Source organism: Parasteatoda tepidariorum, chromosome X1 (genome assembly GCF_043381705.1).
Source record: "Parasteatoda tepidariorum isolate YZ-2023 chromosome X1, CAS_Ptep_4.0, whole genome shotgun sequence".
Classification (NCBI taxonomy): domain Eukaryota; kingdom Metazoa; phylum Arthropoda; class Arachnida; order Araneae; family Theridiidae; genus Parasteatoda; species Parasteatoda tepidariorum.
The window spans coordinates 3,742,039-3,761,464 of NC_092214.1; the positions used below are offsets into that span (position 1 = coordinate 3,742,039).

Below are 19,426 nucleotides of genomic sequence, written 5' to 3' on the forward strand. Positions count from 1 at the left end.
AGTGCGTTCTTACTGCATTACTGAAGTGTGTTTGATTTGCTAGTTACCAAGGATGGGCCCAAAAAGAGATCTGCGCAAGGTAATATTATACTGGATAATTTAAAGAAGTTGACTATAAATAGTTTTAGGAAATAAATATTTTTTTAAGAAAAAAATATAAAATAGAAAAGAGAGAGAAACATGAATTGCCTGTTTTGCACATAATTTTAGCCACGGATTTGCCCGAAATGGATTTGCACATGGAAAAATTTGTGACATATTAAATATGTCAGATGATCAGGAAGAGGGAATGATTCTCTAGGTAGACTTGGAATATCCTACGGAAATTCATGATTTGCATAGCGATTTACCTGTCGCTCCGGAACAATTAACAGTTACAACAGATATGCTTTTACCCTATTCTCAGAGAGTAGCGGCAGAATTAAATGAGAATAACCCCTCAAACGTTTCAAAACTAATACCTAATTTATATGATAAGAATAGATATGTACTCCATTACAGAAACTTAAAGTTATATTTAAAATTAGGGTTAAAATTGAAAAAAATACATAAAATTTTACGTTTCAAACAAGAAGCTTGGTTACAAACATTCATAAATTTTGACACAGAGATGAGAAAAAAAGGCAACTAATTCCTTCGATGAAGATTTCTATAAGCTTATGAACAATAGCATGCTCGGGAAGGCTTTAGAAAATTTGCGTCAACGTGAAAATATTGATAATCTCTAATAAATATTGATAATTGATAATATTGATAGAATTAAATTTGAGACAACGGTTTTAACACGTCGGCTGAAAACTGTTGTATCATGAAAACATTTTGTTAATATAAGATTGCTTTTTCGAATCTCGTGTTTAAATATTACATGTATATATTACTTTAGCAGACATTCTGTTTAAATTACACAAAAATAGTGTTGGGACCTCCTCTAATAGATGGCAGCATGAGTATTCCTCTTACAAAATTTTTTTTCTTTCTAATGTGTTTTATAAAATTAGCATCTATTTCACTCACTAGATGGATCCACGAGTATTGAACAAGAACAAAAGTGTGTGTGAAGAAAAATTAGCTTAAAATAGGATAATCAAATTAAAAAATCAGATTAAAATTACTAACCACATCATTTATAATTATTAAAAATGAAATCTCTAATAAAAGGCTTCATTTTAGAAATCAAAGTAAATATCAAGTTTCAACTGCAAAAAAAAAAAAAAAAAAAAAAAAAAAAAAAAAAAAAAAAANAAAAAAAAAAAAAAAAATGATTTATTTAAAATATTAATTTAAATATTGAAAACATAATAAAATATACTAGCTTGCGAAAAAGTCCCGAAAATAAAAATAATTCTTTTACTTTCTGAAGAAAAGATTAAAAAAAAATAATAATCTGATAAAACCTTATCTAAAGAAGGGATCTCACAATCGTAGAAAAACTGCAGTCGTCATAGATTGTTGAGTTGTATTTCTCCTACTGCGGCAATAGCCGAATCTGAAATATTGAGTTGTACCCCTCCTGCTACTACCGAACCCCCATTTTTCCCCTACTGTGGAATGCAAGCTATAGGGCGTCTCGCTCGGAGCTGCACTTAATGTAGCGATTTGTAACAGTTCGTTGTGTCAGTGCAGTGCCAACTACAGCTCGAATTTCTCTTTCTCATGCAAACACAGTGCGGTGTGCCGCAACCACTCGCCGTACACTGTGGTCTTCCCTCTGAGTAGTGCCATGTTACCACCAAGAACCCGATTTTCTTGAAGCAGTACCTCACCTAGACCACTGCTGCCAACGATCAGGCACAATGAGCCGTGATAGCTCAGGGGTTAGAGCGTTAGTTTTCCAATGAGGTGAAGCAGGTTCGAATCCCAGCGATGGCTGATTGATACGAATTCCCCATCCGGCCACAGTGCTGACGTAAAATAACTTCAGTGGTAGACAGTTCATTGGTTAGAGTTCCCTTGCCGTCCAACTAACTAAAGGGATGTTTTCGTGGTTTTCTTCTCCATGTAACGCAAAGATGGGTTATTTTCATTAAACGTCCTACATGAAGGCAAATTTCTCCGATTACTTGAACCAGGAGTTCCCTTGTCTTCTGGATTGGGTTCAAAATTACAAGGCTACTGAGTTGAACATTTATAATCGTAAACCCAAAATTGGGTCGGCTGTTTAACGATGGTATTAAATTAAAAGAAAATCAGGCACAGTGGGAATATTTCACCCTAGTCTTTCTGCAATATCGCGGGAAGAAAATCCACCTTCTCGCAGCCCTATCACGCAACCACGTTCAAAGTCAATGAGTTGTTGATAATGGCTTCTTCGTCTTCGTAAAGGTATTCTCGACAAACAGCAAACTCACTATGACAAAAATATACATATATCTCACAATAAAGATGAAAAGGATAAAAAGAAAAGAGAAAAATGAAGAAAATTAAAAAGTTTTATTTACTGTAGTAAGCTGCAAGTATATAGAACTCATAAAATACTTAAAAATATAGAGGAAACAGGGAAAATAATACAATAGAGATTAATGAAAAGAGAAGAAAAATTATTAAATTAAATATAATATACAATTTTAAAAACTATTTAAAAAAATCTTATTTAAAAAAATAAATTGAAGAGTTGGCATCCAAAATAATGAAAAGATATAATTTCGTCATCAGCTCACATGATTATATCCGCAAAAATGAATGCTTTCTAGTATTGTATTAATATAGCCAAAGCAAAATACTATATCAATATAATAGTGTGAAAAGCACTAAAAAAATTGAAGCGAAAACAGAACACTTTTAGGAAAAATATACGAAATTAAACATATCAAGCAAAAAACAGAAAATAAAATGCCAGAAAAATACAGAACAAAACACAAATCGTTATTTATAAACGAGTAGCGAAAACAAATGAACTTACACGTACCGCAATCCTTCAAGAATAATTTAAATTATTTTCGTATTAAGCCTGTCAGATTATAAAATATGAAAATGGAAGCGGAAATAGAGGTTAGAAGCGTAGATAGAGGGTTCTTACTGCAGTACTGATGCGCGTTTGGTTTACTAGTTACCTTAGATAGGCTCGAAAATGAATGTGCGCAAGGTAATTATATTATACTGGATAATTTAGAGTTTTTTAATTAATAAGTTTGATATTAAAATGCACAATTTTGATGGTCTTAGGGAATTAACATGCATTTACGAAAGAAACATGATTTGCCTCGTTTGCACAGATTTTTTGCCACGAATTCGCCACATGGACTTGCACATGGTAGAAATATAAATTTAGTTAACAAAAAAGTCTTTAGTAAATTTATTATTAATAATAACATTTAATTAACTCGATGATGTACGGATTTCTGTAATCATATTAGTTGCATATCAGTTTTTTTAAAATCAAATTTTGAAAGAGTTTGTCTATTTCTTTGTGGATAAATAAACATTACTATATATTCTTTTAAATCTATTAATTTAATTCTGTTAATACAATATTAGAAAGCACTCCTTTTAGCGGCTATAATCGTATGAGCTGATCACGAGATTATATTTTTTTCATTATTTTGTTTTTCGGCTTTTTAATAATTGTTTTTTTAAATATTTTTTAAAAAATTTTTTTTTAACATTTCATATTATTTTAGGGTTAATAATTTTTCATCTCGTTTATAATTCTTTATTACATTTTTTTCCATGTTTTCTCTCTCTCTCTGTACATACATATATTTCACGATTCTTAGATAATATTAGAATTCTTATTCATCAAAAAGGAAATGTATCAAATTTTTTTTTTAAAAGCAAATGCCATAGGTATGTTTGGTTATCATATAGCAGCATACATATGAAGTTTATTACTTGAATACGACAGTTTCCCCAATCAGCAACAATAATGTTGTCCTGATCATCAATGGTTACTCCCGTAGGTGCATTAAACTGACCATTTCCCTCTCCGTTGGATCCAAAAGAAGTTAGAAAACTACCTTCAGCATCAAAAATCTACAAAAACACAAAAATTTTAATACAGCTTCAGACAAATGAAAAGAAACTATTTATCACAGTGTGTCGTGAGGGTATTGTAGGTGGAAACATAAGGGGAAAAAAAGACATAAAAAACATGCAAAAGTCTTAGGTCAAACTCAGTATTCAAAATGTAGTAAAATAATGTATAATTCCAATTCTAAACATGTTTAGTGTTATTATCAACGAGAAAGCAGCGCTTTAAAACTCAATTAAAATTTTATACAGTATGCGCAAAATAAAAAACTGACCACCCTGAATAACTTTAGATCTAATGATTGGATCTTCATGCTTTAGGATTCAATCTTAAAGGTTCAATGGTGGACCTCAAATATGCCAATTAATTACTGCAGACAATATTTTCAGTTACGATTTCAGACACACAAACGTACATTCTCTGAAGAAACATACCTCTTTTTCCATTGATTCGGATTTCTGTCCCCCAAAATATATGTTGTAGCCTTTACTTGGGAAATATGATCTTAATAGTTTGGAAATTCATCTATTAACAAAAAATTCATCTAATACTTACTTTGATGCACAGTACGCAAAATAAGAAATTTACCACCCTAAATAGCTTTTGATCCCCTAATGTTCAGATTTTCACGTTCTAGGACTCAATCTTAATGGTTCAAAGGAGTGACTCCTAATAGGCTTCATAGTTAGTGCTAACGATATTTTAAGTTACGAAATCATACACAAAAACGTACTTTTCCTGAGTAATTATACTTTTTTTCGACGAATTCGGATTTCTGATCTCCAAAATATAGGAGATAGTCACAATCTGGGAAATATAGTTTGGTTATAATAATTTAATAATAATAGTTTGGCTATGAGAGCTGTCCAAAGTTTGTACGACTTAATGCTTATTTTAATTTTTGCGAATATCACCATAACCTTTTAAGTGAATTAAATTCAGATTTCTGACTCCCAAAATATAGGCCATAGCCGCACTCTGGGAAATAGGGTCCTAATTGTTTGGTTATGAAGTGGTTCAAAGTTTGAACCCCTTAATGTTAATTTTCCTTTTTCGCGATTTCTCATAAACTTTTTAAGCGAATTTAAAAATATTCGCCCACTATTATAAAACTCGTTTGTCAGAAGATAATTTCATGCAGAATATAACTTTTAGGAAATATTGATTATCGTTTTTATTTCATTTAATTACAGTCGGAAAATTATTAGTATGCAATTTTTTTATATCATTTCAAAGATTTCAATTTTAAATACTAAAATACAAAATCTGGGCGAAATCGGTGACATAGTTCCTAAAAAATCGAAATAAAATCGAATAAAAAATTGAAAAAGTCGTATTTTTTAAATTTGATTTCTTAATAACTATTTCACCAATTTCACTCAAANTCATATTTTTAAAATTCGATTTCATATTCATTCGATGTCATATTTTTAAATCGGTTCAACCTTCAAAATCGAATTTTGAAAAAGTCATATTTTTTAAATTTGATTTCTTAATAACTATTTCACCAATTTCACTCAAATTTTATATTTTGCCATTTAAAATTACATTCTTTAAAATGATGTAAAAAATTATATTCCGTATAATTAAAAAATGTTTTGACTGTTATTAAATAAAATAATAAAAATAATAAATATCTAGTAAAAGTTATATTTTGCTTGGAATTATCCTTCGACAAAAGAGTTTATAATTGTAGGCAAAATTTTTTCATTTAAGGGTTCTCTAGTTGTGGCGAAATACGCAAAAATTAAAATAAACATTAGGTCGTACAAGCTTTGGACCGCTCTCATAACTAAACAATTATTATTAAATTATTATAACCGAACTATATTTCCCAGATTGCGACTATCTCCTATATTTTGGGGGTCAGAAATCCGATTTCGTCGAAAAAAAGTATAATTTTTCAGGAAAAGTACGTTTTTACGTATGATTTTGTTACTTAAAATATCGTCTGCAGTAATTTTGTAGCCTATTTGGAGTCACTCCTTTGGACCATTAAGTTTGAGTCCTAGAACGTGAAAATCTGAACATTAGATCAGTTATTTAGGGTGGTCCGTTTTTTATTTTGCGCACTGTTCATCAAAATAAGTATTAGATGAATTTCTGGGTTTGCAATAATAATATTTAGTTAAAATACAATATGTTTCAATAAGTATAGGTTTTCGCATATTTAATTATTGTATTCTAATTGTAATTTATATGTGTAATATTAATTTAATACTGACATTTGTTTTTGGTGAATTTTTTCTTTCGTGACTCGAAATAAGGGGAAAAAAGAAAGGAATATTCAACTGAGCTTTGAACAAAGATTTTATCCAAAATGGGTTACATTTACAATAAAATAGCAAGAAGATATAAAATTTCGAAATGAAGTGTAACATTGGGGCTCAAATAAGAACAATGGAAAAATCAGGAAGACCAAAATGCCCTCCACAGGTTGACCAAAACCTTTTGCATGCTAGTGTAAATTGATATTATATTAATAATATTATTGTGGAAATATTACCTTTATACAATGGCCATGAAAATCAGAGACAACAATTTGATTTTTACTATTGACAGCTGCATAGTGCGGACCTGTAAACCTGCCAGGATCTGAAGGACGACTACCAAATTTGTGAAGAACTTTTCCATTCTCCCGAAAAACCAGCACGTTATTACCTTAAAAAAAGTACATGCATAAAAATATATTCGGGTAATGCATAAATATATATATATATGTAACATAAAAAGCTTCAACTAATCTTTTGATGTTATTCCTTTATCTAAATCTTCTTCCTTACTTAAATTCAAGTTTAAACGCTTTCTGACACGTAATTATTCACTTCCTCTTTTATTATTCTATATTTAGATCTTAAATATGTATGTATTTTAACATTTACAGTTTTCCTTTACTAACCTTTAGAAACATGTTTTTGTCTCGACCTATTTAATGTACCAATTGTAACTACTCGGGTTTCCCTTTTTTCTTAAGACAAAACATTATTTTGAAAGATAGTCCCTAGTTTTTACTGGTAAGCATTTCGATTGGTGTGTCACTTGGATGTTCGTTCTCTGATTATGATGTTTAAATAAATTCCAGTTTGCTGTTTTTTAATCCTGTGCATGTCTGTCCATTCTTAGTCGTATTGTCTTTCGATGGCTCCGATACTACCTGTGCATTAAAGTGATTTATTAGAGAAGCGAAATTGCCAATGCAAGGCTTCGAGAATTCCGGAGAAACCTTATATAAGGTCCGATGAGCCTCACTAATTACAGAAAATTTTTCACCTCAATAAGTTGCGGTTTATTCCATGTCTCGCCAACATCTTTAGCCGTCAAGATAAGGACTTTCAGCTGCGGTATCCCATCGTCAACATGTAGAGAGAATTTAGCTTCTCTTGGCGTTTACCTGATGAAGAGGTTGCTATATAGTAAGGTATGAAGAAAGATTTCTCTCAGCAAGAGTGAGATTGTTAGGTTTCAAAGGGAAAATTTATGTTCGAAGAAGAAGCGAAAGAGCAATTACTTTATTATGATTAACCACTATTTCATTAACAGCTAGCTTGTCTCGCGAATCAAGATGGATTTATGCAGTATTTCTTCAAATTTAAATAAATATTAGAATTAAATAAAATTTCTATAACCAGAACATTTTTTAAACATTGAAAATATTCTGACCGAAGCTGTTATTAACTGTCACATTAAAAAAGAATTTGAATTTTTTAAAAATTTTTTGATGGTAGCTCAACTCTAACTTTTCACAAAGCACAATGAAAACCTACAATTACTACAGTAATTAAAATTAACGAAATCAATTGGTGTTCTTCTTCTTCTTATAATTATAATTATAATTATTAATTTTAAACTTTACAATTTATCATCTGTTTTAATGACGTTTGAAAATTAAACACATATAAGAATTTAACATAATAAGATTTTTTACGGAAAAGAGATAATTAGAAATTATAATTTTTTTTTTAGTATTTTATGTGATTATGATTGAAACAATTTTTAGAGACTGATATTTAAAGCATAGTACATACTTGTGAAATACTTTCTTTTAAGAAATAAATAAATTTCATTTGTCATGTACAGTACTGAATTGTGAAATCATCCAATAATCTTAATCGCATTAACAAAATATTTTCATTACAATTTTATTTATTATTTATTAGTGGTAAGCACATTATAATCAACTCACTTTTTTTCCAAACAAACTTTTTTTTAATAATTGCTATTTCTTTTTCACAAATAAATTTTACGAAATCAACACAAATAAACTTTTTCGCGAAAATTTTTTTGTTAGCTTTCAGAAAAATGCATTATAACTATAAATTAAGCTAAATATATTTGCTTGGTTTTGTCATACGAAATGAAGAAATGTAAATCAATCCGCTCAATCAAAACAGTTTTTAAATGTCAATTAAATTATATTATATGCAAGATAAATGTTATGTAAAAAAAAACTTTTCTTACACACAGAGTATTCCCATACATAATGTCCGTTAATAATATTTTTAAAATTCTTTTCAAAAGTGAACTTGAAATATTTGTCTTGTTAGATGTCACAAAATAACAGGAAAAAATTTAATCAAAACTTGACCAAAAATTTACGAGGCAGGAGAAAAATGTTTAAATGGCAAAATTAAAATATAGTAGTTTGAAGGCAATTACAAAAGATTTCTTAAGAAATACTTAGAGAATTATTTTATAACTTTAGGTCATGCAGTTTCTCATACTTATCAAAAAGTTTTACAGCATTCAGAGAATTAAGCGACCTGTAACAAATTACGATTATTTTTTGAACACCCTATGCCAAAAAATATCGCAATAAGCTTGTAACTTGCATTGATTACTCTGCTTGTTATTTGCAATAATTTCCTAAAATTTCGTACACGCAGCTTACATATTTATGGATATATGGACATTTTTATGAGAAAACTATTTTTTTTTGTCTTACATTTTTTGTCTATAACTTTGTAAATAATCAGCAAAATTTACCAAAATTTTTGGAACTATTTTCAATTAATATCAAAATTGCTAATTTAAGACTTATAAAAAAAGCATTAAAATTTGAAGATACGAGCATTTAAAGTAGTTTCATACGGTGCATGTGCGGAATAATTTTAATTATTTTTTCATTTCACATTTTTATAGGTTTATATATTTTATATATTTACTTTATAAATTTATTATAAATTCAACAGATCATTAAGGGGTTAATTCATTCTTTAAAAAAAATTATGGAAAATAACGTCTTCACTCCAAGCTTATCACAATATAGAATAGAATTTTTTTTCATCACATAATTACAATTTTTATCACATAATTACAGGTAGGTAGGTATTTTATTTACGACGCACTAGAGCTGCACAATGGGCGATGGTCTGGGAAACATCCCCGAGGATGATCCAGAGACATGCCATCACAATTTTGATCCTCTGCAGAGCAAATGTCCCCTCCTCTTTGGTAGCCCGACGACCTGCACGCAAAGTCGAACACTTTACGGTAGAACAGTTTAACGAGGGCAGATACCGTGCACCCTCGGTCCCTACGTAGGCTTTGTCAAAGTGGTCACCCACCTGCTTATTGACCGCAGCCAGTGATGTTCTACTGGGAATCGTGTCTTTACAATCAGTCCACTGCGGGACTTATCGCTAAAGAAACCCTTGGTTTAAGCACTGGAACAAACTTTTTTTTTTGTGAAAGACTTTCAAGAACTACTTTTGAGTTTCATGGAGAGAGAAGCAACGAAATTTATTCATGGTTAGTTTAACAGCAATGGGGTGCTTAACTTAAAATTTTTGTTTAACTTTTTGAATTTTCTGAGCATTGAACACCATTTAACATAGATTGAAATATTTAATATTTTTTTAGGGTGTAATAAATGGCAATTAATAATCTCTGATGTGTACCATGACATAAAATATTCAATTATAGAGTTGGATTTTCTTTTTTTAAGTTTGTCGACCATATTAAATTTTCTGACAACTAAATGAAAATCTAGGTGGCCCTATTGGATCACTAAATTCTTTCTGCTGGTGTGAATCCTACGAATGACCTAAGTATCTCTAAAGTTACTTTTTAAGAAATTCATAAAAATGTCAAAATCTAAAAGTATCTCTTCCATTATTGTATGTATTATTGTTTTGTTCTATCGTCTATTACATAAATACTCGTACGAGTCTTTCAATACTCTACATTAAGACATTTTAAACTATTTTAGAGTTTTAAAGGAAAACTCCAAATCTTAAAAATAAAAAAATAAAAAAAAAATACATTTCAGCTTATTTCAAGGAGGTATAGTGCGCAAAATGTCACGTTAATTTTGATCGACTTATCAAATGTTCACTGATAAAGTGTCAATTTTAATGGTTTAAAATGTGCATTAATAAGAGCAAACGAAATTTTAGCGAAATCGGTCTGAAAGTTTCTGAGTTATTTTCAACAAATTATTTTAAAAATTTTATTCATTCAGAAATATTCGGCCAATTTTGTTCAAATTTTGTACTTTGCCATTTTAAATTACCGAGTCTAAAATTATGCAAAAATGTGTATACCTTAAAATTACAAATTTCATAGAACCTACATAAAAAACTAATCAAAAAACGTATTGATAAATAATTGTTACATGGCATTATTTTTAGATAAACGAATTTCACAGTGGCGTGAAAAATGTTTTTAAATTTCCTTCAAAAGTTTTCGAGGTATATAGCAAAATTCGCAAGAGGTAAGATTAACATTAAGAAACCCAAACTTTAGACCGCTCTCCCAATTAAACTATTGGGACCATATTTTCCAGACTGTGGCTATCCTTCGTGTTTTGATAGTCAAAAAACCAAATTCGTCGAAAAAAATGTATTTTTATTCAGAAAAAGAACGTTTATGTTAGGTTGTGTAACGTAATTAATTGTTAGCATGTTTGCTGCCTCTTTGAACCATTATTATTGACCTTTAAACCGCGAAAATTCGATCATTAAAATAAACGTTCTTCTGGATGATATCATTTATATTATGCGCCATGTGTGAGGGAGAACATTGTCTGAAAAGTTAAACTAAAAATTCACATTAATGAGATATATACTATAAGAGAAATAATTATATATATAACATACGAGGTATATAGTATAACATATGAGAGACAAATATTTGCATATTGAAATTTCAACAATGAAATTCTAATGTACGAAATAAGTGTTCGTAAATTTTAAGAATAGTTTTTAATTCCTGCAGATCCTGTCATTTTTTCCCTTTCTTTGTTGAATTTATCTCATAAAATTATAAAATCAACAATCTGAAGAATGTGTAACCAACTACTGGTAATTCCATTGCACGCATGATTGATATTTTTCCCTTAAAATTTAGAATTTTTGTGTAAATTTTGCTTAAAAGTATAATATTTATGCATTAATTAATCAGAGTAATAACTTTTATTAAAAAGAAAAACTTATCTGTAACTTACACGAACTTCAATTATTTGTTTTGTTCAATTCCTGTTCAAATACCTGTTTTCACTTCCTGTTCAACTACCTGTGTTCTATTACTTGTTTTGTTATCTGTTATGGGTATACTTATTTCATTAACCAATAAAATTTTATGTCCAAACACACAAAAAAAGTGCAATAATACATGAGCATGTTGCTATTTACAAAGCCGTCCTAAAATTTACTAAGATAAAGCATGACTCTTTTTCACTATTGAGGAATCACTTCGGGTTAAACTATTTGTAATAAGCATATAAAATTTTATTTCATTATAAAATTTAATTTGAATGCTGGCCAGTTATTAACATTTAGGGAGCATACTCACTGCATGGGTTTCGCTTATGCGATCGTACGTCAATCCGATTCGCGCATGTACGTTTACAACACATAGATTTTAAACATTCGCACGTCTGCCTAAGGCAATTGCCCGCAATGTGAAGGCCATGTAGTTTCTAAACGAGGATGAATATTTTCAACATGCCAGGTTCTCATTCACATGTGGAAAAAAAAATCACAGGCAGTGAGAATGCTCCTATTCGCACACTTGCATAGTTCATGTCTCAATGCATGCAAATTGCGTATGCGATCGTATGCAATTGGAACCCTTGGGCATGCTCGTAAAGTTATCCCTTTCCTCATCTTGCCGAGCATTCAGATTTCATAATTAATAAAGTATCCGGGTTGCATGTGAATTACCTTTACATCTACAGGTTGTAAAGAGAGATTTTGAGAGCGCTGATTGGATTTCTCGGCAATGTGTGACTCTGTGACATATGGCTATCTTATTCTGCTATGCTTGTTGTTTTAAGCACAGGGCGATTTCTGTACTGAAGCTTTTCTTTTTCAAACTTAAAATATCAGTTTTTTCACCTGAGATACTGCCTTCTTTATTTAAAAATGAAATAGAAACTATTTCATCAAACATTATTAACCTTAGAAGCAATGTTCTAAATTTAGAAGATTACAACAAGTTTGTAAAAAAATTTGGAGAACTGACAAATACGAAATAGAATTCCAAAAGTTCGAAACCTCAAGGACAAAGATTCTCACATTATGGATCTAAATTGCATGGTTTTTAATTAGAAACTTTCGTTCCCCTCAGTTTGTACGTATAGTTAATTTAATTTTGAAATTTTAAAAGCATGATGTGCTCCAAAAATCGATAAATCTTTGTTGTAATTTAATAAAGCTATTCCTTAAAAAACTTTTTGATTTATTCTTAAGTTTTTGTTTGGTTTGTTTTGAAATTATTTGTCAGCTGTCAATTCTATTTATATACTAATAAAAAAATTTCATTTCTTTATGCAAAGAATGAGTCTGTCTAACTTTTTTTTATTGGTTTTGTTAATTTTAAACAGATTTATTCAGCACGTGGCACCCTCTTTTATTTTAGAATTCAATGATAAAGTCTGCATAAGTAAAGTCTGCAAATATTAGAATTTAAAATTTATTTCAAATGTTTCCTTGAGTCAGTTAAATATTCATCCATTTTAAAAAAGCTATTTTTATGAAATAATAGAAATTAAACTAAACTTTATCTGTTAAAATCTTTTCCTATCCTTTCATTTCATAAATTTATTTATTTTTTAAACACTAAACAATATATTCAAACCTTAATATATTCAACAATATTCAAACATTTGATTTAAATTTTTCGACTGAAGATAGAATGCGGTGATGAGTGGAAGTGGAAAATCTATAAAATAATAATAATAATAATTATACTTTAATATGTACTTTTATTTTCTTGTAACGTGTTGTTATACTTATTGTAATTTGTAAACTTGTTATATGCCACTCGCTATAAAGTAAATTTTATAAATTATAAATGTTCTAGTAGAACTATTTTGCTGAATTATAACATTTTAGAATATTTTCCTCTAAGATAAGATAAATTTTTGTCAAATAATCTATAATTTTACGAAAATATTTATATACATTTTAAAATCTCATATAATAAATTTAAACTGAACCTGCATGCATAGTTTTTATTTGTTTGGTTCTGCAATCATTCTTGATAAATTTAAGTTAGAGATTTTAGTTTCTAAGAACATAAGGAGATTCAAAATAATATTCAGTTTGAATATTAATCACTTCTTATATTTGTTTTATAAAAGCTAGCAAAAAGTACTTTTAAAATATATGCTCACAATTAAAGTTAAATAATTATTATTGCTCTAATTTGATGTTTTACCAAAATATTGTTGTTTACCTTGCATATACCTGAAATCTATAACATAATATTAAAAAAATATTATGCTAAAACGTAAAAAAAAGAACCGATAAAAAAAAATAAGAATAAAATTTAAAGCAAACTAGATTTCATAAAATTTGCTACTACTAAAAGATCGTCGATGACGCTATTTCATTTTCTTTACAAAACTTTAACATTTGTCTTAAAATTAGTGTAAGAACTATACTAGAACTGATTTGTAATTAATTTACATTTTGTGAGCAAATTACGGAGAAATGATATTGTTGTTAATTTACGTCGCACTAGAGCTGCACAATGGGCTATTGGCGACGGTCTGGGAAACATCCCGGAGGATGATCCGAAGACATGCCATCACAATTTTGATCCTCTACGGAGGGCATGGCACCCCCGCTTCGGTAGCCCGACGATCTGCGCGCGAAGAAATGATATTGGGAACGAGCTACAAAAAGATGTAACAGAAGGCTTTGCCGAGAAATCCAATCAGCGAGCTCAAAATATCTCTTTACAACCTGTAGATGTAAAGGTAGTTTACATGCATCCAGCTTTTGTAATTAAAAAATTGCTTTTACAAATACGTGAGCTATAAGCGTCTATTGTAAGCTCAGTAACATTCTTAAATGCACTGTTGCTTATTGAAAATTCTTTGTTTTCTTGTGAATAATGTTTATCCCACTTTATTATAGTTCGTTGATTATCCACCAAAAATTTTTGACCTAAAGTTTTTTAAAGGGAATAAAATCTTCAGAAACTTTTCTCGTTAGAAATGTTTAACGAAAAATTTCTTGTTAGAGTTATGCTTTTAATCACAGATTTTTAAATTTTTTTTTTAATCTGTGACCATGAAAATAAACCATCCATTTATTTAGAATTTTATTGCAATACCGTAGTACCTAGCATTCAAATAAATCACGCGACTAAAATGCAGTTATCGTACTTGCGGTCTGCAAATTTCTGATGCAATTTATAAATTGTTATCAATTAACACCATAATAGCTGTAATTTTTATTGGAATTATGCGGTTACTAGGATTTGCAGAATATTAGAAAATATTTAAAAATATTAAGACAAAAATTGGTGTTGCTGTTGTTGTTTTTCATTTACGCCGCAGTAGAGCTGCACAATGGGCTATTGGCGACGGTCTGGGAAACATCCCTGAGGATGATCCGAAGACATTCCATCACAATTTTGATCCTCTGCGGAGGGGATGGCTCCCCAGCTTCGGTATCCCGACGACCTGCGCACGAAGTCGAGCACTTTACGGTAGAACAGTTTAACGAGGACCAATACCGCACACCCTCGGTCCCTACGCAGGCTGATCCAAGTGGTCACCCACCCGCACACTGACCGCAGCCAGTGATGCTTGACTTCGGTGATCTGCTGGGAACCGTGTCTTAACGATCAGTCCACTGCGGGACAAAACAAAAATTGGATTTATTTATTAAATTTTTTTTTAACATTAATTAACCAAATTATTTGATACAATGTATTAACAATATATTAGTAATTAACAGTATTGCTATAAAATGTATTAGAAGCATTATTCAAAAACAATATAGCTAAAATTGTTGATATTTCCAACTAAAATGTTTCAAAAATTATTTTTTTAATTATTACAAACTATTCACAAAATAAATAAAATCACGGTTATTTTTGATCAAATCTAAACATCCTAATAGCTTAAAGATTGGGAGGCATTTGTCAGATATCCAATGAAGAATAAAATAGTTAAAATCACAATAAATAAGGATAAAAAAAATATTTAATGTTTCTCTGGACAAAATAAGTCTTTCATCAATATTGGTAAGAACCATAACTATTTTTTTAGCAGATTTGTTAAAGAAAATTGCAACCAAAATGGCAAACGTTTTAAAAATCTCGCTGGAAAAAATGTCTTTTTCTCCTTTCTTTAAACTTATATTTTAATAAGCAGTAATTTTATTGCAAATTCCGATATACAACAGAAAAATGATTTAAGCATTTTTCTGTTACAATTAGATCGACCTTTTTTATGCTACAATTAGATCGAATTAATTTTAATATGATATTACGACATAGAAATTTCGAATTGAGCTTTACAGTAATCACTTTTCAACGTGCTATGGTAAATCACTGTTTCAATTTTTTTTTCTTTTGCACTAAATGCAAGACATTTTCGCATAACTTTTAAAATTCCGATATACAATACGCAAAATTTGAATCTTGCATATGAATAATCACTTTTGATTCACTCGATTTGAGTCAATACCATCATAAATTTATGTGGTGTTTTTATTCTCGGCTATTAATTGCTACGAATTTTCTCAATTTTTTTAAAATCTTATATTTCTTACATATCATTATTACGATATGCAAAATTCAATTCGTGCATTTATTAGTCAATTTTTGACTCGACGATATCACTGTGTTTTTATCGACTTTTTCGCAGTTATTTCTATTGATCTACGTGGTTTCTTAAATCTCGGTATTTTCATATGATATAAAAAAAATGAGAAATTTGAATCGCACATTTAAGTAAATACTTTTTAACGCTTTTGATTTGCGCTAAATCCATGTAGCGTTCCAAACATATTTTTATTTATTTATTTTGCAGTTATTGTTGTTGATTTCCACATGATTTTTTAAAAAGAATTTCTACATTATAATGATACGGAAAATTCATATCACGTATCTGAATCACGTATCCTATTTTTTTTCTTCATTAAAGTTTAATCCTTTTTTTTAAAAAAAAATCAAGTTTGAATAGTTTCAGGACAGGGCCTCACAGCCTTTTGGTCAATCAGGCTCCATCTACAGTACCCAGTGGAGGAAGGTCGAGCAGTTTTCCATATCACATGCTCAAAAATCTCTTGAAGCACTATTTTCAAAGAGCTAGATGTTGAAAAGAAATTCTATCCAAATTATATTGGAGTCTTAAAATTGCTGCATATTTTCAATTTAGTCATTGCATCTAAAATTTCTTGGTAACTTAGAAATATGTTATGTGCGATCTTTATTAAGGATACCATTGTGGATATTTTTTGTCAGCACTGTAGTCGATGCGAAACGGGAGAAGAATTCGTATCGACCAGTCATTGCTGAAATTCAAACCTAGGTCACCTCATTTGGGTTTCTTTCTACTGACAAGGGAAGCTAGGGAAGTGTGACTCGCCAATTTTGAAATAAGCTAGTGGGATGTATGCCTTATGAGGAATAATTTTAGGGGGCAGCATTCGTTTCGGCCATAGAAGGTCCTGTGAGAGATAAAAAATAATTCAATATATAGAAAAATCGGTATTTTATTACTTCAATGCAGACTATTAGTTATTGTAATTGTCTCCTAATGCAATTAATTTGTAATTAATTGGATAATTTTTTATCTTCCTAATTAAGGAATTAATCAGAAAATTAATCAGAAAATCATTAATTAATTATCAATTAATTATTAATTAATTGTTAATTAATTATTAATTGATTTGCAATTACATGCTCCAATTAATTTGGAAAGTTTTTTGAAAAAAAAAATTAAAACAAATTGATGTCAATTGTTTGATGATGATTGTTTTTTAAATTAACCTCACAGGTTTTTCTGAAAAACTGCAGATATATAAAATTTTCGAATTCAATTTTGACAATAAATATGCATTATATAGTACGTGAAAGCACCACAAAATTAATTGGATTTTGAGACAATTACAATAACTAATAGTCTGCATTGAAGCAATAAAATACTGATTTTTCTATATGTTGAATTATTCTTTATCTCTCACAGGACCTTCTATAGGCCGAAACGAATGTTGCCCCCTAAAATTATTCCTCATAAGGCATACATCCCACTAGCTTATTTCAAAATTGGCGAGTCACACTTCTCTAGTTTCCCTTGTGAGCCACTTTGTTACTGTTGTAAGTTAGGAGTTTTCCATGTTTTGGTTTTTACTCAGAATTCAAAAAGTGTTTTAAATTGTATAAAGTTATGCATTTACGTATGTTCTAATTATAATTGTAAATAGTCTTGCAAAACAGGAAGTCTACTTGAGAAGAAGATGAAAACCCATTGGAGATCCTACAAAAAAGACTCTTTTACCAATATGTCATTGTGTTTCCTGTTGGGGTAAAATCACTGGAAAAAAGAAATGTTTCTAAATAAACTTATTAAGAAAGTTTTAAAATTGTTTTTTTGTTTCATACCTTTGTTATCCACAACTATAATGTGTCCATTTTTATTTACTGTTACTCCTTTGGGACCTAAGAGTTTTCCAATTCCTATTCGAGAGACATATTTTCCTTTTGGATCATGAATGCTAATCCATTTGTTCTCATAATCCGCTACAGCATAGTTCCCATTAGGAAGAGTAGTTACGCCCGTAGGTCTTTGCATTTCACCAGGAGCTCGACCTCTTGATCCAAATCTCAGATGAAATTCTCCTGTTGTTGAGTCAAAAACCTGAACGCATTGATTATTACTATCTGCTATTATAATATGTCCATCCGTTGTACAGCATACGCCTTGAGGATTACTGAAGTCACCTCTTCCTCTACCTGCAAATTATAAATCTCCTAAATTACCTCATTTAACATCCATTTCCTTGAGAAACTATGTTCATAAGGAGGCACAAATAAATTACTATTTAGGTCAAAAATAGCAAGGAAGGAATTATTATATTCAGTTTATTTGAGAATAAATATGGTTTCTACCACAAGATGGAAAATTTCAGACAAATAAACTTGTTTTTGGATGATATATATATATAGATAGATAGATAGATTTTCTTTTTTTGCTTTTAGAAACCCCAAAGATTCGAAACGTGACAAGTTTCTTCACTTCATTTTAGCAACAAACAAGAAAACCTTATTGAACAAAACTGAAGGTAGATAAGTTCAAAAATAATCAAAATAAACATATATTCATCACCAAGAGGATATATCATATATTCTGTTTAGGTGATTTAGAGAGAAATCACCGAAAATTTATAAAATTAAACATTAAAAAAAACGTCATGGAGAAAATTAAGAGTCCCTAAATATTTATACATACTTACAACATACATACGCACATATATTAAACCTTGTACATACACATTTCTAAAAATTAAATATGTGAGGATACAACATATATATATATATATATATATATATATATATGCATATAGGTAGTTGANTATATATATATATATATATAGGTTGTGTGCGTATATAATATTTAATTTTCAAAAATGTGTATGTACAAGTTTCAATATATGTGTGTATTATAGTGTATAAATATTTAGGGATTCTTAATATATACAAAGATTGGTATAAATAAAATAATGTATAAGAAGTATAAAATATTATATGTTTTTAAATAATATTAATGGAAATTTTTTTTTTTGTAATAAACTAAGAAGAACTAAAAAAGTTTATTGTTAATAGACGAAATAATAGTTTGGCAGATAGCTGAGTAAAAAAAACATATTCCTGTTTTTCTCAAAGATTCAAAAAATTATGAATATCGTCTTTATTAATTATAAATTCATACAATGTTCGTATAAAAGTAGAACATGTTTTTAACCAGATCGAAAGATTTATTTTCACTCCGTTAAAGCATTTTCATACAATTTTAAAAAGGTTTTTTTCACGGTTTACGTGTAAACCTTTTGACCTAGAAACGAGGTCTGTAATAATCTGCTTTATTATACGTATATTACCCTAACCCAAAACCTTGAGAAATAACCTTCTATATAGCAGCCTCAAAGCTAGGCTGTCTTAGGAATTTCAAGCGCGAAAAATTCGTAGCATCCCTTACGAAAATTTAAGGTATATTTA

The 19,426-nt window shown here is 29.5% G+C and overlaps 1 protein-coding gene across 4 annotated transcripts in view; it reads right to left on the bottom strand.

Moving 5' to 3' along the window:
• The window catches only part of LOC107441643 (tripartite motif-containing protein 2), a 46,817-nt gene that overhangs the window by 2,732 nt on the left and 24,659 nt on the right, over window positions 1-19,426 (bottom strand). For all 4 annotated transcript variants that reach the window (XM_071187299.1, XM_071187297.1, XM_071187298.1 and 1 more), the window contains 3 exons: window positions 17,813-18,163; window positions 6,474-6,628; window positions 3,829-3,969 (listed from right to left, as the gene is read on the bottom strand). In XM_071187299.1, the coding sequence (XP_071043400.1) occupies window positions 3,829-3,969; window positions 6,474-6,628; window positions 17,813-18,163 (647 nt within the window). The remainder of the gene's footprint in view (window positions 1-3,828; window positions 3,970-6,473; window positions 6,629-17,812; window positions 18,164-19,426) is intronic.